Source organism: Primulina eburnea, chromosome 3 (assembly GCF_022965805.1).
Source record: "Primulina eburnea isolate SZY01 chromosome 3, ASM2296580v1, whole genome shotgun sequence".
Lineage (NCBI taxonomy): Eukaryota > Viridiplantae > Streptophyta > Magnoliopsida > Lamiales > Gesneriaceae > Primulina > Primulina eburnea.
The window spans coordinates 44,952,486-44,975,553 of record NC_133103.1 but is presented as its reverse complement, the minus strand read 5'-3'; the positions used below and the strand labels follow the sequence as shown (position 1 = coordinate 44,975,553).

Here is a 23,068-nt window from a genome sequence, read left to right as displayed (position 1 = left end):
ATCAGATTGATATAATAAAAGATTTATTTAAATTTCTGGAATCTAATGTAATATAAGAGTCTTTGGTTAGAACATAAGGTAAGAAGATGAACCAGGAAATGGTTAACACAAGGTTCGAATTTATCCGGGAAAAATAAATTCATGTTGTAGCCCTTCAGCCTGCTTAGCCGAGAAATGGCGTTTAAGGCGTTTATGGGTGATTTTTTATGAATTTATGATTCTTTGGGCCCTCGATAAATCCTCTGTTGTTTAATTTCTCTGGTATATCTTTCGTAAATCCTTTTATGTTTCGTAAAATTCCAAACAAGAATCTTATATTCATTATTATTCTGGAGTTTAAATTTTTCCTTTTCTTAGCTCAATTTGAGTTGAAAATGGTATATAGGCTGGAAACCAATAACCTCCATGTGTGCGAAAGCCACTAAGGAAAAGTTTGGTAAAACAATGCCACGTATCAGATTCCTCTTTGATTCCAAGCCTCAGATGGTATATATTAATATCAGACAAAGATAAAGATAAATTTGGATAAACATCAAAATATACTGGACCATGAGCCAGATTAGATTGAATTATTCCCATAAGGGATTGTTTCCAATTCAAATTTCTTCCATCTCTTAAAGCTGCTATGAAGCTTTCTGGTAAACCTTCTAATGTTAAAGGTCTAAAAGCAATTTGAATTAATCCTATATGAATAAATTTATAATTTTTCATATAAGGCATAATATCTTTATTATTTAATAATCTTATTACCATTTCATTATTATGAAGAGGTACAGATGATTCTGTAGTTTTAACTACTTGTTTAAAACCAATTCTTTCAAAGGTTCCTAACTTATAGATCATTTTAGATTCTATCTTAGGAATTGTCCATTTATTCAATAAATCTAAATTTTCAGGATAATCATATTCTTCATTTAAACTGTTATGAACAGTTTCTTTCATACTGAAAATATTCATTTGAATAAAAAGTGTTAAATTATTAACCAGACTATTTCCAAGCCTCAGATATACATAATATAATATAATATAATATATACTATTTAACATTTTAACTTCGGTATATCTCTTCGGATCAGTCAAACAATCAAATTTTTCAAAACTCAAAACATGAAACTTCTCTATCTTTGAGTTTTCTACATCATATTCAAATATCAAATCATTTGGGCTTCATATGAAAAAGATATGTCACTCTTTACTATTTTGCCCTTAAAATTTATTCATTATTTTTCAACTTATCTACGAAAATGCCATCAAAATAAATTGAATATTTTTCAATTTATTTACCAAAATGTCATCAAAGCTATTTTAGTCTCGGGGTCTCACATCATCAATGAAAATAATCACGAAATCATCGAGATATTTCTGAAACACACGGTTCATCAGACCCATAAAATATAGCTGGAGCATTCGTCAAACCAAACGGCATGACAATAAACTCATTATGTCTATACCTGGTTCTGAAAGCTGTCTTTGAAATATCAGAATCTCTGACTCACAGCTGATGATATCCAGATCTCAGATCGATACGAGGCAAATGATATTTATTCTTTACCGTAGCCTTGTTCAGTTGCCGGTAATCAATGCAAATTCTCATCGAACCGTTTTTCTTCCTCACAAACAATACTTGAGCACCCCAAGGAGAAACACTCGGTCTGATGTACCCCTTGGTCAGTATTTCTTCCAACTGCTCTTTCAATTCTTTCAATTCAATTGGTGCCATTCTGTACGGAGTTCTAGAAATCGGAACTATACCTGGTACCAATTCAATGCTGAAGTCTATCTCTCGAATCGGAGGCAAACCCGGAATCTCATCTGGGAAGACGTCAGAAAACTCGCATACCACTGGCAAATCAGCCAATGATTGACTCGATTTCAGTAAATCAACTGAATAGACAAAGAATCCTTCAGCTCCTTTCTGCAATAATCGAGTCATAGACAATACGGATATCAGAGAAATTCTAGATCTAGGATCCTTACCGTAGAATTTCCACTCATCAGCCATATCCAGTCTGAATCTCACAATCTTGTGGAAACAGTCAACAATAGCTCTGTACTTGGTCAGCATATCAATACCGATAATACAGTCAAAATCAGATAACCCAAGTACGATGCAATCTAACTCAATCTCATGCTCGTCATACTGTAGCATACAATGTTTCACAGAATTCACAGATATCAAACTTGTCCCCAACGGAGAAGAGACAGACACTACAGCGGATAATGACTCAACAGGCAATGCATGACTCAATGCAAATCTTTCAGATATAAATGTATGAGAAGCACGCGTATCAATCAATACGTAAGCAGGATAACCACATAAAGAACAGTTACCTGCAACGACATCATCTGGTGCTTCCTGGGCATGCTCTTCTGTCAAAGCAAATATTCTGGCATGTTGTCTAGGAGGCTGGCTCACAGTCTGACTTTCTCCTGGCCTCTGCTGTGACTGAGCTGGTGTTGGCTGGAACGAGTGAACAGCAGCTGATTGTCTATCAGTCTGTGCTGCTGATCCCGATGATTCAGATCCCTGGGATCTTTGGGAACCCCGCTGTGGACATACTCTGGCAAAGTGTCCCTGCTATCTGCAGATGTTGCAACTACCAGATACTCCTTGGCATTATTCTGTGGGATGTCTCCCTCCGCAATTTCTGCAGTAAGCTCCGGTATAACTCTATTTAGAACCACTGAAGCTAGAAGAACTGCTGCCAGACTTCTTAAGCTGCTTTCCTCTGGCTTTCAGAAAATCTTTCTTTCCACCACTGCTACTGCTACTGCCACTCTCAAATCGGGGAGATGGTTGCTGTGGTCTCGGTGCTGGAGCGACATACATAGCTCCTTTCTGCCTCATCATGCCTGGTTCAGCTCCTTTGGCTCGGTCTAGGGCATCAGCAAAGTTATTCGGTCGTCCTGTGTTCACCAATGTAAAGATTTCCGGATTCAAACCATTGATGAACTGATCAGCCACAGTTTCGTCATTCTCAGCCACATGTGGAGCGAATCTCAACAAGGTAGAGAACTTGGCCACATACTCTTCAATATTCAACTGGCCCTGTCTCAAATTAGCAAACTCTGCTCCCTTGTCTTTCTTGTACGACACTGAGAAAAATCTCTGATAAAACTCAGCTTTAAAAACCTTCCAGGTAATGTTCGTGCCTCGATGCTGCCCACGAGATCTATGTCGGAGCCATCCTGTAAGGAGACTTAGAAATTAAAACTGTAGCTGGAATCAATTCAATAACAAACTCTACCTCTCGATCAGGTGGTAATCCAGACATATCATCAGCAAATACGTCAGGATAATCCTGCACTACATCAATATTGACGCGGTCCCGCCCACGAGATCTTTGATTTGTCCCGATCTTTGAAACAAGTAATCCATAGGTGTGATAATCGCCTCTAGATCATGCGGCCTAGCAACAATTAATCAACGGTAGAAACAATCGCGTTCAAGAGAACCTCCAAAGAACCCGTCCTTGGCAACCCTCGTGATATTCGATTGACAAACGCCACAAAAGATAAATCTTTTGATAAGTTTGATTTGATACGACGCAAAAGTTATAACGAAACTTAAGCTTGTTTTTGAGAGAATTCTCAAAGAAAAGTTTTTATAAACTCAATCAATAATTCAAAAGTTGTGTCTCTTCCATCAATAAATTCGTCCATATATTGACTACAAATCAAAAAGATATGATAAATCTAGTTACCAAACTAATTAAAACACTAAATTAGGTAAGTAGGAATTTTCTTCACAGGCGGCGCGCTCGGGCGCGAGTTTTCTTGTAGCTCGGACGCGGTGTCTTCTGGACTGTTCGCGCTCGTGCGGTAATGTTTTACCGCTTGGGCGCGGATGGTTCTGGAGTTCACTTCTCCCACAGTAGGTTTGGTGCTCGGGCGGTAATGTTTTACCGCTCGGGCACGAAGCGTTCTGCCTTCATGCTCATTTAACACTTCCACAATGATCTTATGGCCTCCAAGCTCACTCCCATGCATCACGACTCCTTCCAGGCTTGGAACCTTGCTTGCAAGCTCTCCTCGATCGCTCATGCATTCATGCAATGCCTCCTTGAACATCCTCCCAATCCGTTGAACGCCATGCCCGGCCAGATTCGTATCAAAATCCTGCAATTGTAATTTATCTTCTATTCTAACATCCAATACTGAAGCCAGAAAACCATTACACCCCTTGTTCAACAGTTTAGAAACTTGCAAACAAGAAATAATAGAAACACTTGGCGAAGAACCTAAACCGACAAACACTTCACTCTCATGATCATCATTAAAAACTTCACTGTCATGCCCACACAATCAATCATTGCACGGTAGGCAGACAACCAATCCATACCCAGTATGAAATCAAAATCAACCATCGGAATAACAATTAAATCAGCAAACAATAATCTCGTACTCATTTATTACCGGACATGCCTTAAGAATACAAGTTGGCCAGATTTCATCTCCAGAAGGTAACACAATATTGAAATGTAAAAGCATGACAGTATGTTCAACAGATAAAGAGTGCATAAACACTTCAGACATAAAAGAATGAGTCGCACCCGTGTCAATCAATGTAAGTGCTTCCTTGCCGGATATTAAAACTTGGTATTACCGAAGAATCAGGAGTAGCACCCTATTTTGTAATTGCAAAAATTCTACCTTGAACCTTTCCTTTAATAGAAGAAAGAGGATATTTCTGCGCTGTGTGCCCCACTTCTTTGCATCTGAAACACCGGCCACTGCCAACCAAACATTCTCTTTTGTGTGGCTTGCCACACTTAGGACACAATGGTCTCTCAGGATCAGCTGAAGACAACAGAGCTTTATTATGCAGCTCCATTTTACCTTTCCCCTTGTGGCCGCCTCGTACATTACCACTTGCTCCTTGACTTCTTGCTTGAAAAGTTTGCCTTCTTAACTGCTGCTCTTTATCGATTTCTTGTTCATCATGTTCAGCAAGCAATGCTCTCTCAACGATATCTTGATATGTGTCCACTTTCGACAAATAAACATCCCGCCTAATTTGTGGCCTTAACCCACGAAGGAAGTGTTCTCACTTATCTTTGTTATTCTCGGCTATGAAGGGGACAAAGATACACCCCTCCTCAAATTTCAAAGTATACTTGTTGACATTCATGGTACCCTGCCTCAACTCAAGAAATTCTTTGACCTTCTTGGCTTTGATTTCACTTGAGAAATACTTGGCATGAAATAAGTCCTTGAACTCGGTCCACTTTAAGTCACGAACATTGACAGTAACTTTGGTGGCTTCCCACCAAATACGAGCCGCCTTCACCAACAGAAAGATAGCACGGCTCACCTTATCTCTATCATTGAACTTTAAATAATCATAGATAGCTTCCACCGCCTTTATCCATTCAAGAGCCACTAGTGGATCAAGACAACCGATAAATTTAGGAGGATTCATTCACCTGAACCGATAATAAGAACCATCTTCAGTACTTTCCGTGCTACATTGACCTCTTCCATGACCACGACCCTGGGACGGAGTTTACGTGCTCAATAACTGTTGAATCTGTTCGCCATGGACATTTGCTTGTTCTTTCAATAACTCACTGAATTCGTCTACAACTTTGGCAGTTTTATCCATAGTAGGGGTCCTATCATCCCCTCCGATACTCTTTCTTTTGGGAGGCATTTCCTACACACAAGCTCACTTTTACATAGCTAGGAAGCAAATATATATATCAATGACAATGAAATAGAATCATTTCTCAATGTTAAAATCAATAGATGCAGGATCGAAAACATACCATATTGTCCTAGGTAGAAGAAGTCATATATGGTCCGAAGAAATTTTGCTCTGATACCAATTGAAACATCTCACTCCCATGACAATTAAATTTAAAGAAATAACATGCGTGGAAGCATTACATTTTAAAGGGAAAACATAAAATACTATTTGCATAATAAACATTACCAAACTTTTATCCATAACCATTTACAAAACCATCATTAACATATTTTCAAAATCTACCATAAATTTTTCCTTTGTTCATTTACAAAATATATGATATTTAAAATTCCCAATATTCTCCAAAATAATGGTTACATGACAAAAGTTTTCCCTTCAACTTGCCATATGACTTCTTCCACGTTGGACAATCTATTTCATTCTTTCTTGTCACCTGCATCACATGACATTAACTAGAATGAGATAAAATTCACTAAGTAGAAAACTATAAATAACAAATACATATACATAGGCTTGGCTTGAATAACATGTCTATGTCAATGAAAACTATAAAATACCATATTCAATGAACAATAGATATCAAGATAATATAGATGGTATCTTTTGACATGAATTAAAGAAATGAATTGATAGTTCTGTGACCTATGACCTGTGACCATGTAATAAGTATCTCTTTGATATAAAAATCAAAACTGTGAGAGATACACATTCATCATGAAATTGGATAATAACATGCATGTAAATACTATCAATTATTTACTTTAACCATATGGACTTCATTGAGGGAATTAAACAAATATATGGTAGGCACAATGGTTTACTAGCTCCTTTATCAATAAATGCAATGTTATTCCTTGATCAATGAATACATAATAACAATTATATCAAGAACATAGCAATGAAAGGAGCTAGGTATCAATCAAAATGGCTTTTGTGCATATATATAACATGTGAGCAAGAAAGGAAGCCTCTACTTACAACCCAACAAGCAAGTGTTTGCTTGGATGATCTCAAAGTGATTCCTACAACAATATACATACAATCAACCATTAATCATCACCAATAATCATAGGAATCAACCAAACCAACTCAAACCTTCATCTTCTCAAACCTTTCTAAACTCAAAAGATAAAATCCTTACCTTGGAGCTTGGAAGCTTAGTAGGAGAAGCTAAGAAATATACTAAAATTCTTGAACTTGAAGTAGAGAGAAGTTGGAGAGAAACTTGAAGGAGAAAGGGCTTTGATCGATCAAAGGAAAAGGGAGGAGAATGAAGTGTGTGGAAGCATCTAGACACAACATAAATAAGCCCTTCATTTCCCTTAAAAACGAGTTTTTTTTAACCTGTGCTGGGCGCGGCGCATATGCGTGCCAGTTCCGGCGCGAATTTGCGTCCCGTTCTGCCCCAACACTAAGAACTTCAGCACCCGGCGCGCAATATGCGCTCCACATTATGCCGAAAAACCCATTTTTAACTTCCGAATTTTCAAAAGTGGTCAACATGAAAGTTGTAGTCCTATGTCTTTTCTTGCATCTTCAATTGGCCTCATGTCATTTGAAGGTCTGAGTAAAACGTTATGCTCATTCTCTCAACATGTGTCAGTGCAGGAATAACGATACACATGACACCCTTTGGGCCACTTTTGGCTCGTCTACCCTAATGATTTGAACAAAACTCAAAACATGAAAGTTATAGCCTTACATCTTATCTTTCTAATGGAAGTGGCTTCACATCAATTTGATCAATATACAAAATATTATGCTAAAAATCACAACTACTACCATATTTTTCATATCGTTTCTGCACTTCCACTTTCTATTTGGCTCAAGATCAACTTTCTATTCTACTCATTCATTACCATTCAAATACATGATCAAATCATCCATAAAAACCATCACAACAAAAACCCATCCATTTCCATAATCAACACAAACTATGAAACACAACACCAACAATAACCATACTTTTAACATTCCAATGAACATACCATAATCAATCATCATTCCACATAAACTCAACCACCAAAACCATATAAAATATCCATTACCATAATAAGCCATGAATATCCAATAACAATATTCCTTAAACGGCTTTTTTTTAAAAAATATTGTAAATTAAAATAATAATTATAAAAATATGGCAAAATTAGAGACTTTGTAAATCTATTGTAATCCGCTGCACACTGCAGCGGATTCATCCCTTTTTTATAAAAAAAAATTAAAAAACTTAAAAAAAAAAGGAAAACCATTGTCACGGATTCTTAGAATCCGTGACCAAAGTCACGGATTCAGGAATCCGTGACAGTCTGCCACGGATTCTGAATCCGTGGCAGACTGTCACGGATTATTAGAATCCGTGACTTAAGTCACGGATTCTAATAATCCGTGGCTTTAAATTGAGGAGCTTGGACGATTTTTTTTCATTCAGCTCATTCCTTCTTCTCGCTTTGGCTCCAATATTTTTTTCCCTCTTCTCGCTTTCGTTCAGCTAATTCCGATTTTGAGGGAATTTCGTTCGACGACTTCAGTGCATTAAACGTACGTAAGTCTTTGAATTTTGTTTGATTATTTTATTTATTATTGTCAGTTAATTATAGTAATTATAAGTAATCACAATAGTTATTTTACTAATTGTATTATTGTACTTATTGGATACCGAGAACTTTATGACCGCATCGTAATAATTTTAAGTAATAATAATAACTATACTGTACATTTTATTACAATAATTATAAATTATATTATTGGAATTACATGTTATAAATAAGTATTATTCCACATAGATATTAAATAATTAGAGCTAAGTTAATTAGATTATGTTATATATTTATACACAAAAATTTAAGCAGAGAAGTGATACATTGCTAAATTTCACAACATAGAAATTAGAAGCACAATATTTGGGCGAAAAAAAAATACTGTCAATCTTTCTATTCTAATTATTAGCTAGAAGAAAAAAAATTCATCGATTGAAAATAAAGCTTTGACAACAAAAGGATAATACCGTTTAATACCAACACAATTTTCGATAAAATATATAAATACTGCTATGGTTTTGTTGAGGAAAAATCCCTAGTGCCGGTGTTGTTGTTAGACAAATTATAGGTTTATTTAACTAAGTTGAAATTTTAATTTTAAGTAATAATAATAACTATACTTAATTTATTTACAAAAATTGTAAATAATAACTCTGTATTAATTGTATAATTATAATTAGTTGTAATATAAAGTATATTATTTAAATTATAATAATATTAATTGTATAATAATAACTATTTACATACTTATATATTTATAATTATAAAATAATATTAATACGTATATATTAATACTTTTATATTGTATAATTTTAATACTTATATATTAATATTAATCGACTCATGTAATTTTGTTATTACTTATATATTAATTGCATCACGTATTAAAATATTAATACTGAATATTTAAAATATTATTCGTAAAACATTAATACCTATTGTTGAAAATATAATATTAAAATATGTATGTTGAATGTTGAATGTTGAAAATTAGGTAAAATTAGGTGTTGAATATTGAAAATTAGTGTGTGATGATGTATGTAATGAGGTAATTTATTTTGGAATATTTGTATATGAAACTCTATAAATAGAGCACTCATTTGTGAATGAAATAACAATTGAGTTGAGAGAAAAATATTATAAAGTGTGTAGTTTGATAATTTTGAGAGTTTGAGATTTTTACTTTTTACCGTAAATTTTTACTTTTTCACAACACGTTATCAGCACGAAGCTCTAAAAGTCCTACATACTTTTCCAAGCTCCAAACAGAAGAAAAAGGTAACAAAAGTAATTATATTTATTTTACTGTTATTTATTTATTGTGTATTTATTTAATATACAATATAATGTTATTATTAGAAATAATAAAATAAATTTTTCATAAACTTGTTATAAATCCTGGGAGGATGTTAAGACGACATCCCACACTCCCGGCAAGGGATACGACAAGTATAAAAGCCTATAAGGTTTTTAAACAAAATAAATTATGACAGTCGTTATAATATTATGATATGATATATATAATTATTTAAACATGTCTAATATTATATATACCATATTATTACCATAAAATTATACAAATACATACATTTATTCTTTTATTCACCAACGGTCATAAACGGTAACAAAACGGCTAGTTTTTGCCCTATAAATATGATCTCTCAAACTCATTCAATCACCCCAACTTTCTCTTCTTCTCTAAAAATTATTCTTCATCAAATTTTCGGAGAAAAAAGAAGATGGCTTTCGCAAGATTATTTTTAATTATTTTAGTTATCATACTCACGAGTCTTGTATTTATCGGAGAATATCCTCCTCGTGTGTTTTCTTTATTTTTACGAATACTTGTACTTGTTGTTTATCCATTACTTTGTATTGCAATATTCATTAACTAATAAAATGCATCGTGATTTTTAGTACCACCATGGCAAACTTGACAAAGCTCGAATTCATCGCTCTTGACATTACTGGGAAAAATTATATGCCATGGACTCTAGATGTAGAAATGCATCTCGAGTCATTGGGTCTAAGCGAGACCATTAAAGAAAATGGCATATGCACGTCACAAGAAAAGGCAAGAGCCATAATATTTTTACGTCGACATCTCGACGATGGATTGAAATGTGAATATCTGACTGAAAAAAATCCCATGGCTTTGTGGAAGGGATTAAAAGAAAGATTTGAACATATAAGAGAAGTTATACTTCCGACCGCCCGGGATGAATGGAATACATTAAGATTCCAAGACTTTAAAAAAGTCAGTGATTACAATTCGGCGATGTATAGAATAATCTCGCAATTGAAATTTTGTGGCCATGAGATTACTGAATCTGAGATGCTTGAAAAAACATTTTCCACATTTCATGCATCAAATATTACTCTACAGCAACAATATAGAGTACGTGGATTTGCCAGATATTCTGAACTCATCGCCTGTCTTCTTGTGGCGGAAAAGAACAACGAGCTTCTAGTGAGAAATCATCAGTCCCGACCCACTGGATCAACAGCATTTCCCGAAGTAAATGCTGTAAATAAAAATGAATTTAAACCTCGGAACCAAAATCAAATTCAAAGACAAGATTTTGGTCGAGGTCGAGGTCGAGGTCGTGGACGTGGACGTGGACGTGGATTTGGCCGTGGTCGTGGTCGAGGCCGTGGTTTTGAAAATAATAGAGATAGTTATTTTTATAACTCATCTCAAAAGAGCGTCCCAAACCATCCACAGAAAAGGCATCATGAGAATACAAGTGTTAATGAGAATCACTCAAAAAGATATGAAAGTTCTTGTTACAGATGTGGTACTCCAGGACATTGGTCCAAAGTTTGTCGAGCCCCTGAGCACCTTTGTAAACTTTATAAAGAATCATTAAAGGGGAAAGAAAAGGAGACCAACTTCACTGAACGCAGTGACCGTTTGAGTGATTCAACTCATCTTGATGCTGGTGATTTTATGAATGATTTCTCTGGAAATGATCAACATGTTGGTGGGATAGAAATGAACAATTTTGATGCTGCAGATTTTCTCAATGATTTTTCTGAAAATGAACAATATAGTGGTAGAATATAAATGTACAATAATTTGTTTTTTATGTATTCATAAAATAATGTTTTATTGTATAATTATGATATGTGTTATATTTAAATATATATTGCCAGTAATTTATTTCATTGCATATTTTTTTGAAGTTCAAATATGGAAAATGCTATGAGCAAAGCTGAAGTTTGCATACCCGATAGTGGTACAACGCACACTATCCTCCGAGATAAAAGATATTTCTTGGAACTAAAACCAACAAAAACAACGGTGAATACAATATCAGGTCCTGTAGACTTGATTAAAGGATGTGGTAAAGCACAATTTTTGTTACCTAATGGTACAAAATTTTTGATCAATGATGCTTTATATTCACCACAATCGAAAAGAAATTTGTTGAGTTTTAATGATATATATTCCCATGGGTATGATACTCAAACAATGTATGAAGGGAATGAGAAATATATGTGTCTTATCACATATAAATCAGGAAAGAAATATGTGATTGAAAAATTACCAATGCTCCCTACTGGATTGCATTATACACATATAAGTCCCATTGAATCAAACATGGTAGTTGATAATTCTTCGATATTAACCAATTGGCATGATCGATTGGGACATCCTGGTTCAACAATGATGCGAAGAATTATAGAAAATACACATGGTCATCCGTTGAAAGACCAGAAGATCTTTCAGAATAATAAGTTTCAATGTAAAGCTTGTTCTCTCGGAAAACTTATTATAAGACCATCACCAGGCAAAATCCAAACTGAATCACCAATGTTTCTTGAACGTATTCAGGGTGATATTTGTGGACCAATCCATCCACCATGTGGACCATTCAGATACTTTATGGTATTGATTGATGCCTCCAGCAGATGGTCACATGTATGTTTATTGTCAACTCGAAATGTTGCATTTGCAAGATTACTTGCTCAAATAATAAAATTGAGGAATCAATTTCCCGATTATACAATCAAGAAAATTAGACTTGATAATGCTGGTGAATTTACTTCCCAGACTTTCAATGATTATTGTATGTCTATGGGAATCATTGTTGAGCATCCTGTTGCTCATGTACATACACAGAATGGATTGGCTGAATCATTGATTAAACGTCTGCAAATGATTGCTAGACCAATGATTATGAAAACAAAACTCCCTATTTCTATATGGGGACATGCAATTTTACATGCCGCTGCATTAATTCGCATCAGACCAAGTGCATATCATAAATACTCCCCATTACAGCTTGCATTTGGTCAAGAACCAGACATTTCTCATCTGAGAATTTTTGGATGTATGGTGTATGTGCCTATTGCACCACCGCAACGAAAGAAAATGGGACCTCAAAGAAAGGTTGGAATTTATATCGGTTATGATAGTCCATCAATCATTCGATATCTTGAACCTCAGACAGGAGACGTGTTCACAGCACGTTTTGCTGATTGTCATTTTAATGAGGAAATCTTCCCAATGTTAGGGGGAGAACAGAAACATACCGAAAAGGAAATTACGTGGTATGTATCATCATTGTTACATATGGATCCAAGAACAAAACAATGTGAAAAGGATGTACAGCAGATTGTGCACTTGCAAAGAATAGCAAATCAAATACCAGATGCATTTGCAGACACAAAAGGGGTAACTAAATCATATATACATGCTGCAAATGCCCCTGCTCGAATTGAAATTCCAAAGAAACAAATGGAAGATACTCATGATGTCATTAAACGCCTGAAGCGTGGAAGGCCAGTCGGTTCCAAGGATAAAAATCCTCGAAAAAGAAAATTCATAGAGAAACACGATGATCACAAAATAAAGAATGATGTTTCTGAAGAAACACATGATGATCACAAAATAGAGAATGGTGTTCCTGAAGAAACACATGATGATGAAAATGTTCTGTCAGAACCACAAACTGACGAGAATCATGAAATCTCTATCAATTACATTAATACTGGAAAAATATGGAACCGAAAAGATATAGATGAAATTGATGATATATTTTCTTATAATGTGGCAATCGACATCATAAATGATAACGAAGATCATGAACCAAAATCTTTTGGTGAATGTAAAAATCGGCAGGATTGGATAAAATGGAAAGATGCCATCCAGGTTGAATTAGATTCGCTAAATAAACGTAATGTTTTTGGACCTATAGTCCTTACACCTGAAGGTGTAAAACCTGTTGGATACAAATGGGTTTTTATTCGAAAGCGAAATGAGAAAAATGAAATAGTAAGATTTAAAGCTCGACTTGTTGCACAAGGTTTTTCTCAAAGGCCTGGAATTGATTATGAAGAAACGTATTCTCCTGTGATGGATGCAATTACGTTTCGGTATTTGATTAGCTTGGCGGTATCTGAAAATTTAGAAATGCGTCTTATGGATGTTGTTACAGCTTACTTATATGGATCACTTGATAGTAATATATATATGAAAATCCCTGAAGGATTTAAGATGCCTGAAGCACAAAGTTCAAAACCCAGAGAATGTTATTCTGTGAAATTACAAAGATCGTTATATGGGTTAAAGCAATCAGGTCGAATGTGGTATAATCGACTAAGTGATCATTTGATGAAAAAGGGATATGTAAACAATTCAATATGCCCTTGTGTTTTCATTAAGAAAACAACATCCGGATGCGTAATTATTGCTGTATATGTTGACGATTTAAACATCATTGGAACGAGTAAGGAAATTCAAGAAGTTGTGTCATACTTGAAGGAAGAATTTGAAATGAAGGATCTTGGAAAAACCAAGTATTGTCTGGGTTTGCAAATTGAACAAAAAGAATGTGGAATGTTTGTTCACCAGACAAATTATACAGAAAAGATCCTTAAACGTTTTAATATGGATAAAGCAAATCCTTTAAGTACTCCAATGGTTGTTAGATCATTAAACATAGAAAAAGATCCATTCCGTCCATGTGAAGATGATGAATATATTCTTGGTCCAGAAGTACCATATCTAAGTGCCATCGGTGCCCTTATGTACCTTACAAATTGTACAAGGCCTGATATATCTTTTGCCGTGAATCTGTTGGCAAGATTTAGCACATATCCAACAAAGAGACACTGGAACGGAATTAAACATATATTCCGTTATCTACGAGGAACGACAGACTTGGGACTTTTGTATTCAAAAGATGCTAATCCAAGTATAATTGGTTATGCTGATGCTGGATACTTATCTGATCCACACAAGGCACGTTCCCAAACTGGATATGTATTTACTCGTGGAGGCACTGCAATTTCTTGGCGTTCACAGAAACAAACACTAGTAACAACTTCATCAAATCATGCCGAGATTATTGCACTACATGAAGCAAGCCGTGAATGTGTGTGGTTAAAATCAATGACCCAACATATCCAAATCTCATGCGGATTATCATTCGACGAGAAACCTGTAATACTATATGAAGATAATGCTGCATGTGTTGCTCAAATGAAAGAAGGATACATAAAAAGCGACAGAACTAAACATATTCCTCCTAAGTTCTTCGCATTCACCAAGGAGCTTGAGAAGAATAAATGTATTGATGTTCGTCACATTCGATCAAGTGAAAACTCATCAGATCTCTTCACAAAGGCACTTCCTACGTCAATATTCAGAAAGCACATATATAATATTGGGATGCGCAATCTACGAAATTTGTGAAGAACTGTTCATGTCAACATCAGGGGGAGTTTACGTGACTGCACTCTTTTTCCCTTACTATGGTTTTTATCCCAATGGGTTTTTCCAAGTAAGGTTTTTAACGAGGCAGTATAAAAACACGTAATGAAGACAATCATTATGATCATCATCACAAGGGGGAGTGTTGAAAATATAATATTAAAATATGTATGTTGAATGTTGAATGTTGAAAATTAGGTAAAATTAGGTGTTGAATATTGAAAATTAGTGTGTGATGATGTATGTAATGAGGTAATTTATTTTGGAATATTTGTATATGAAACTCTATAAATAGAGCACTCATTTGTGAATGAAATAACAATTGAGTTGAGAGAAAAATATTATAAAGTGTGTAGTTTGATAATTTTGAGAGTTTGAGATTTTTACTTTTTACCGTAAATTTTTACTTTTTCACAACACCTATATATTAATTTCATGAAGTAAATTTTTTATTCAAATACTTATAATATTAATTATATAATAATTAGTATACTTAATTTAATTACAATAAATGTATAAGTTTTATAACTATTTTTATAACAAATAACTATTGCTAATGTATATATTTTATAACAAATAAATATTAACTAATGATTTATTGTTTGCAAGATGGCTGAAAATACGGAGAATGTGTTGTATTTGCGGGATAGACATATCAACTAACATCAATGCTGAAAATATGGATGCAATAATTTCGCCACGCCGGTCAGACAAATGTCTTTGGAGATTGTATAATGCCGGGATTCACCTCCGTGTCCGCCTATGTCTTGCACGCATGGGCTTCTATGGTGTCATTCAGTGTGGTCCTATTAAATATTATGATAATCATTTGCTTACAGCCATTGTTGAGAGATGGCGTCGTGAGACACACACATTTCACCTAACCGTGGGCGAGGCAACAATCACCCTGCAGGACGTTGCCATTATTTGGGGGTTGAATATTGATGGCATTCCCATCACTGGTGTAGATACCGCGTACAATAAACATACTTTACAACAGCGCTGCGCTACCTGGTTGGGTTTTACGCCCACATCTTCTCAGATTAAAGGTGCACATCTTTATCTGACCACTTTGCTAGACCATTGCCTCAATAATATGGTTAATGACGAAAGCACTGAAGAGGAGGTGACACAATATTCTCGTTGTGTTGCATTAATGATCATTGGTGGATGTATGTTTCCGGACTCGGAAGGTGCTGCTGTGAAACTTATGTATTTGCAGTTCCTTGAGGACATAGAATTAGTGAATACGTACAGCTGGGGTTCTGCTGTGTTGGCATATCTTTATAGAGAGTTGTGCGACACATCAATGAGTTTGAAGGGCGATTTGTGTGGCCCAGTTCAGATATTGCAGGTATTTGTGCATTTATACGGTCATTATGTTTTTTGTACTTTTTTTTCTTAAGATTTGACTATTTCTGTTTTATGTTATTGCAGATTTGGGTGTGGTCTAGGATTATTCTTCTTTGCCCTGATAGAGCTGAACATGTATCTATTTCAGCAGAGCAGGCTGCGGATGTGATGCAGGGTCTACCATTCCCACCATACGGCGCACGGTACTAATAAAAAATAGTTAAAATTTAATATTATTATTTCTTCTTTTTTTTTAATGAAAATATTGTGTACTTTTTTAAATTACAGGTGGAGACGTGGATTTTCTTGGACACACACGGCCCATCATTCGGTCCGTATAATGAGAGATATGCTTGACAGGATGGTAGAAGGGCAGGTAGATATATAAATTATGTGTTTAGAATTTGAAATTTTTTTACAATTTTAATATTATTTATATATTATGAAATTGCTAATCTTTTTTCATTTTATTTGCTTCAGTTTCTATGGACAGTTTATGATATGGCGTCTCCGGAGGTTGGCAGAATTCTGGATGAAAATAGCATTCATCTATGTCGGTCGGCATGCGCATTGATTAATTTTCATATCGTTGAGATGCATAGACCAGAGCGGTGTCTCCGACAGTTCGGAATGCGTCAGGGTATTCCGCCACTTGCTACTAACTTCGACAATTTCCATAAGCTGACTCGACAAGGCCGGAACAATGTCGATTGGGCGACATATCACGCGGATTTTGTACAAATGTGTAATGATAGATATAATTTTGTGATTGGTGGAGACCATGTCATACCTGGTACGCCCGCCATCACAGTGGACTATATTGGTTGGTATTATCGCATTTCACAGATAGTGCTTTCGCCGCCAGTGGTACCTTCGAACATCATGGGCTATCATCCTGTTGATGCAAACTACCGACCATTTATCGTAAGAAATGTTTTATTTATCTACATATGAACGTAAATTTATCTATATATGTACGTGAATTTAATTTGTTGTATTAAATATGTGTTACATAACATATGCATCTACGTCACAGGCACGTCCAGCTCATGTGCAATATCCACCGATGTGGACAGGGAATGAGTTTGAACCCGAACCATCATCTTCAAATATGACGTACACTACTCCGCCAGTGGTTTAAAGCTTTCCATCATATGACGCTGGTTACTACACTCCAATTGTTGGTAGTTTTACACAATTTCTACAAAGTGACTTTCGACCGGGTATGAATGAGAGTCGCCCTACTTTTAACCCGTCGCCCATACCATTTCCACAATATTCTGATCCAGAAGGGTTTGAGGTTGGTGGGAACATTGAAGATACCAGTACATCTGCAGGGCAAACAAGTACTCATGGAGATGATGAACAGATGTTAGGTCGTGGACGTAGAGTAATCAGGAGACCACCGTGTGGCACTGGGGGGCATCGTTACCATCGACATTAACTATTTATTTAGATATACACAATTACTTACATCGTATTGTTGTATGCTTAGCAATTTTTTATTTTAATTACAAGCTGTTGCTGCAACATATTTTTTGCGACATTCGTAAACTATTTCTGTATTATTGACTTTTTAAAATTGTTGACTATATTGATTTTGACTTATTATTCTTTTACAAATAAATTTAGGGATAAATTTATAGAAACAAAAAAACATAAGTATAATTGCTAAATCAAGTCAGGGTATGTCAACAAACTACATAGTAAAAAATCTTCATAACAATACAGCATTGAATTGTCATAACAATACAATACTAAATTGTAAAATCTACGTCAAAAACATAATTATTTTGCACCATAACTCGATCTTCTCATCTGCACCTACCTGCAATGAACAAGACTCATCAATAAATACAAAATTTTTATACACAATTTTGTAATTACATTCATAACTGCACATGTTATGGTTTAAAAATAAAATACAATACGTTATTGTAGATTTTTTACCTCCCACGTTGTCTCGCCCTCGTTGATGGCTGGTCCATCTCGTTTCTTATGCGTGTCGTTCGATCTCTACCAACCTGCCTCCGTTGTCGACGAACACCATTGTGTTGTAATTGGAATGTAGGTTCATCTCAATATTGTTCATCATGAATGGGGTAGAATCTTCCATCGTATGTGTTCACGTATTCGCTCAATGTAAACCATGGTTGTACAAGCTGTGCGGGATTCAAACCAAACCATTTCGCTGCACATATAACATGTGAACAAGGTATTCCAAATATTGTGAATTTACCACAGGTGCAATCACGCGTAGAAATGTTCACAGCTTGTACGTGATGTTGACGACCTGGTCTTCCTCCTGTCGCGACGGATGCTGTTTTATCCCTTTGGTCAAATCTTACAACTCGATGTTCAATTGACTTTTTTGACCACATATCAAATTTAGAGTATGCATAGTCGGTCCATGGTTGATTTTTTTTCAGCATCTTATCACTTCGAGCTCGCCGTTCAATGAAATAATGCACGCAACGCTGAAAGCTCATCTCAACTATCGCAGTTATTGGAAGACGACGCGCCCCTTTCAACACACCATTAATACACTCAGACATATTCGTCGTCATTATCCCTCGGCGCCATCCACCGTCATGAGCCAATGACCATTTTTCTTTTGGAATGTTTGACAAATACGTGAAAGCTGCTGCATTATTTTTTTTAATTGCCTCCATTGTCGCATTAAATTTTGCAACTTGGTGTTGTATCCCTGCTTCCCAACATAAGTCTTTTAAATGAATGTTTTTGAACCTGCTGTTGAAATTAGAGCAAACATGCCTCAAACAGAAACGATGAACACCAAGAGGAGGCTTGAAGTCAGGGAGATCTTGAACTGCACTTGTTATACCCGCATGTCTATCAGATATAAGGCACACACCACTACAACCTCTGGTAACATGTCGTGCAACATTACCGAGGAACCAATGCCAAGACTCATAATTTTCTTCGTCAACAAGTCAAATGCTAGCGGCAAAACCTGGTTATTGGCATCTAATGTTACTGCTATGAGTAGTTTGTGCTTATATTTGGTGTACATATGGGTACCGTCTACACTGATTACGTTGCGACAATGTCGGAAACCATCTATACATGGTCTGAATGCCCAAAACACAAAGTTCAAAACTTTATGTGGATGGTCATACGGTCGAAGATGCTTCCATTCTACGACAGTTCCTGGATTGTACTTCGACAAAGCTCCCATATATTTAGGAAGCAAAGTTACAGAGCTTTCCCATGTGCTATAGACTAACTCCACCGCGCATTTCAAACTCTGCCATGCCTTAGCATACGATATATCGTAACCATATTTTTCTTTAATACTTTCTCGCACATATTTGATTTCGTATGCAGGATCACAACGTACGATTCCCAAAAGTGTATTGGCTATCATGTTTACGTCAAGGTTGTGGTGATCTATACCGACTTGGGTAGACATGCATGTGTGATCACCGCCATATTTTGTGATCATGAAGTAGCCTAAACTTTTTTTGAATGATGCTCGAAGTCCCCACCCACAATTGCCACCTTCGGACCAGTTCTTGCATTTGACCTTCCAAATTGTCGGAGAACTTTCGACAACGATATATTCACGTCTCAAAACCCGAACAGAAAAATCCTTCACAGACGCTATTAACTCACCTTTGCTATTAAAAACCATTTTTACACCGAGCTCTGGCCTTTCAGGATTGTAAAAGTTTGTTCGTGATGCAGAAGGATTACCAAATGAATCTGGAATTTGCTCATGATAGACTTCATTGAAAAATTGAGGAATTTCACGTAAATGTTGCTCCGGTGCAATAGGAATGTTCTCTGTCATTGTTGCTCCAGACATCAACACACGCGCCGATGTCCCTTCATTTGCATTGTCAACATGATGACCATCTTCTTCGTCACTTGATGTAGCATACAAATCATCATCGCTATTCATGACATGATGCGAACTATCCCCGAATAAATCATCATGCTCAGGCATGTGTTCTGTAATTTGGGCGGGAATATTTGCATCCAATTGACCTGTTCTACTATAACTCCATGCGATATCAACTACTGATGGACCCGTGATATGATGATCCCAACCCCCCGAGGAAAAATCCAATTCTCGAGTTCTATTCATCCCCCATGCATAGTCTTCTTCAGTGTGAGTGGTGATATGGTGATCCCAAGGACCAGTGTCGATCCCAGAGTAGGTCTGAGCTGACTGTTCATCGACGTGATACATAGAAGGTCCCGCTTCATTCAAACCTACTGTTCCCAAACCTTGCGTTATTACAGGCATGAATGCATCAAAATCGTAATCACTTACGTTCTGTAACACTGGCGATGAATCAACATACAAGTACATGCAGTCCAGTGTCGGCAACTCAAACATAAATTGTAGACTATCATCATCTGTGATAAAGACATGCTCTTCAATGTAACGAGACAACGAGCTGTAACAATATTTCGATGACAATTTGATGCAGAATTTTGATGGGTCGATCTCCAGCTTCCGATGCACATAATTCACCAATTGGGAAAATGTAGTAGAGCGAGGGATTTTAATGGGCCTGGTCGCGGGAATACTATATCCAACCCTACCATCTTCAATAATGACATACCCACCTACGTAAAGTAAGGACCTGACAGTATCCATGTCTGTGAGAAATATAAAACATAATTAATATTAAAAATATAAAATATAACAAAATTATATAAAATAATATAATGCAACTGAAAAAAATTATAATTACATTAATACCACATAAATAATACAATTAAAATATAAGAAATTATTGAAATTACCTTTTCAAATGTCGTTGTACGGAATTTGTAATGAAATGAGCTACCGGAGTTTAATATCTGCAATTAATTTAAAAAAATATCAGATACAATATAAAAAAAAACAATTCAATATAGGAAGAAAAAATATAGATTCGACTTAGACTCGGCGCAATTCTCCCAAATTCTGTTACTCAGCACAATTCTCCGAAATCAAATTCTGAATTACTGATACTCGGCGCAATTCTCTAAAATTCTAAGATTCAACAGAAAAATATCAAGTCAAATTAGGAATTCAAATAATTACACGATCGACGCAAATTATAAAGGGAGAAGAATCACAGATTCTTTATACCTAACAAAAAATACAACGGAGTGAAAAAAAATTAATATATGACAACAAAAATTAATATAAGTTACTTATATTAAACTTTTAAGTAACTTATTTCAAAATATATAGTTGGATAAAAATAATTTAATTAGAATTATCAATTTCTTATATTACTTTGCATCAACAATTTTTTTTCATAATATTATATAAATTATATTAAAGTGCCCAAAGTTAAAGAGTAACTAAACACTATTTCATATATAAGAGTAACTAAACACTATTTCATATATATATTTTAATAAATTTTTTAAAAAAACATAACAAAATAATTTATAATTTCATTAGTATTATGTACAATAATATTAACTCATTCTTATATTAAATTAATTTAATTATATTAAAAATATTAAACTTCAAATATTTCCAAAAACACAATATCATATTTATTATATTTTTAATATTACAACTATTTTTTAATATCATGATTAATATTATAAATATAATATTTAACTAAATTATACTTATTAATATAATGTTAATGAAGAAAATTATAATTACATTAACATAATATAATATAAAAAATACAAACAAAATATTAAAAGAATTGATTAAATTACCTTCTCCGACGTAATTATACGGAACTTGTAATAATTTCAACGAACGATATTAATATCTGAAATAAATGACAAGTATTATAAAAAAAAAATACACAAAAAATATTAATTCTTAATATATAATTATAATATTATCAACGAAATTAAGCATTACCTCTTGAAATATCTTCAAATTAAAAGGATGATAAAATCAACAAATAATATCAATACAATATCGAATTAGAAAATATAGATTCTGCGCATATGAATCGGATGAATGCGAGAATTATTACGGAAATATTTTCGGACGAAGGAAGGAAAGAAGGAAATGATACAATTTGAAGGGGACGGAAATTTTTATTTATAGAGGAATACACGCGGAGTACACACAGTCACGGATTCAAAGAATCCGTGACAGTCTGTCACGGATTCAGAATCTGTGACAGACTGTCGCGGATTCTTTGAAGTCGTGACCCACTCACTTTTCTTCTTTTTTTTTAAGTTTTTTAATTTTTTTTTTTTATAAAAAAAGGGATGAATCCGCTGCAGTGCAGCGGATTACAATAGATTTACAAAGTTTCTAATTTTGCCATATTTTTATAATTATTATTTTAATTTACAATATTTTTTAAAAAAAGCCTTCCTTAAACACCCAAACCAAAGAATAACATCATAAACAATAAAATGATAAAAAGTTGGGATATTACACATGAGCCGTAGCTTAACGTTATAAGCCTACAAGACATATTAATCTTGTCACATTTGTCCAATATATCAGTGGATAAAAGTTGTTCAAGTCAAGCTTATGGATACCTGAGAAACATGGTTAGAAAGTATGAACTTTAATCATTTGCATGTTAGCATCTCATTTTTGACATCATTTATCATTTTTGGTATACTTGTGTTGAATATCTTATGAGACAAATAATCACCAGTAAAGTCCTTTTTGTTCTGTGTAAGTGGATTTGCATTTTAATAAAGTGTGAGTTGAACTGAGCTGAAGATTTTTTAGTTTATGAGGCAAGTGGGTGTCATGAATTTATTTGAGCATTCGATTGGATAAATGAA

At 34.8% G+C, this 23,068-nt stretch overlaps 3 protein-coding genes and 1 long non-coding RNA gene across 4 annotated transcripts; 1 reads left to right on the top strand and 3 right to left on the bottom strand.

The window, feature by feature from the left end:
- Window positions 1-8,105: 8,105 nt before the first annotated feature.
- LOC140827616 (serine/threonine-protein phosphatase 7 long form homolog) lies at window positions 8,106-17,882 on the top strand. Its single transcript, XM_073190367.1, has 6 exons — window positions 8,106-8,252; window positions 15,578-16,322; window positions 16,406-16,524; window positions 16,610-16,697; window positions 16,802-17,245; window positions 17,358-17,882. Exons 2-6 carry the CDS (start codon window positions 15,597-15,599, stop codon window positions 17,460-17,462), a joined length of 1,482 nt encoding a protein of 493 aa, XP_073046468.1. The 5' UTR covers window positions 8,106-8,252; window positions 15,578-15,596; the 3' UTR covers window positions 17,463-17,882.
- Window positions 17,883-18,002: 120 nt separating this feature from the next.
- On the bottom strand, window positions 18,003-20,348 carry LOC140828500 (uncharacterized). The gene is made up of 2 exons (XM_073191439.1): window positions 18,272-20,348; window positions 18,003-18,149 (listed from the first exon to the last, which is right to left on the bottom strand). The coding sequence occupies exon 1, from the start codon at window positions 20,289-20,291 to the stop codon at window positions 19,161-19,163; it is 1,131 nt and encodes a 376-aa protein (XP_073047540.1). The 5' UTR covers window positions 20,292-20,348; the 3' UTR covers window positions 18,003-18,149; window positions 18,272-19,160.
- LOC140827373 (uncharacterized) lies at window positions 18,400-18,993 on the bottom strand. Its single transcript, XM_073190036.1, has one exon. It carries the CDS (start codon window positions 18,991-18,993, stop codon window positions 18,400-18,402), a length of 594 nt encoding a protein of 197 aa, XP_073046137.1.
- A 55-nt stretch (window positions 20,349-20,403) lies between the features above and the next one.
- On the bottom strand, window positions 20,404-22,351 carry LOC140827617 (uncharacterized). The gene is made up of 4 exons (XR_012116997.1): window positions 22,176-22,351; window positions 22,025-22,080; window positions 21,101-21,332; window positions 20,404-20,953 (listed from the first exon to the last, which is right to left on the bottom strand). It is a non-coding gene; the product is annotated as an uncharacterized lncRNA (long non-coding RNA).
- Window positions 22,352-23,068: the final 717 nt, after the last annotated feature.

What these genes read in the sequence shown, in the direction of transcription:
- LOC140828500 (XM_073191439.1), bottom strand. Translation starts at nt 20,291, where the DNA reads ATGCCTGAGCATGATGATTTATTCGGGGATAGTTCGCATCATGTCATG.
- LOC140827616 (XM_073190367.1), top strand. Translation starts at nt 15,597, where the DNA reads ATGTGTTGTATTTGCGGGATAGACATATCAACTAACATCAATGCTGAA. An exon ending in TTCCCACCATACGGCGCACG is followed by an intron (nt 16,525 to 16,609) that starts GTACTAATAAAA and finishes TTTAAATTACAG; the next exon opens with GTGGAGACGTGGATTTTCTT. An exon ending in CAAACTACCGACCATTTATC is followed by an intron (nt 17,246 to 17,357) that starts GTAAGAAATGTT and finishes TCTACGTCACAG; the next exon opens with GCACGTCCAGCTCATGTGCA.
- LOC140827373 (XM_073190036.1), bottom strand. Translation starts at nt 18,993, where the DNA reads ATGGAGGCAATTAAAAAAAATAATGCAGCAGCTTTCACGTATTTGTCA.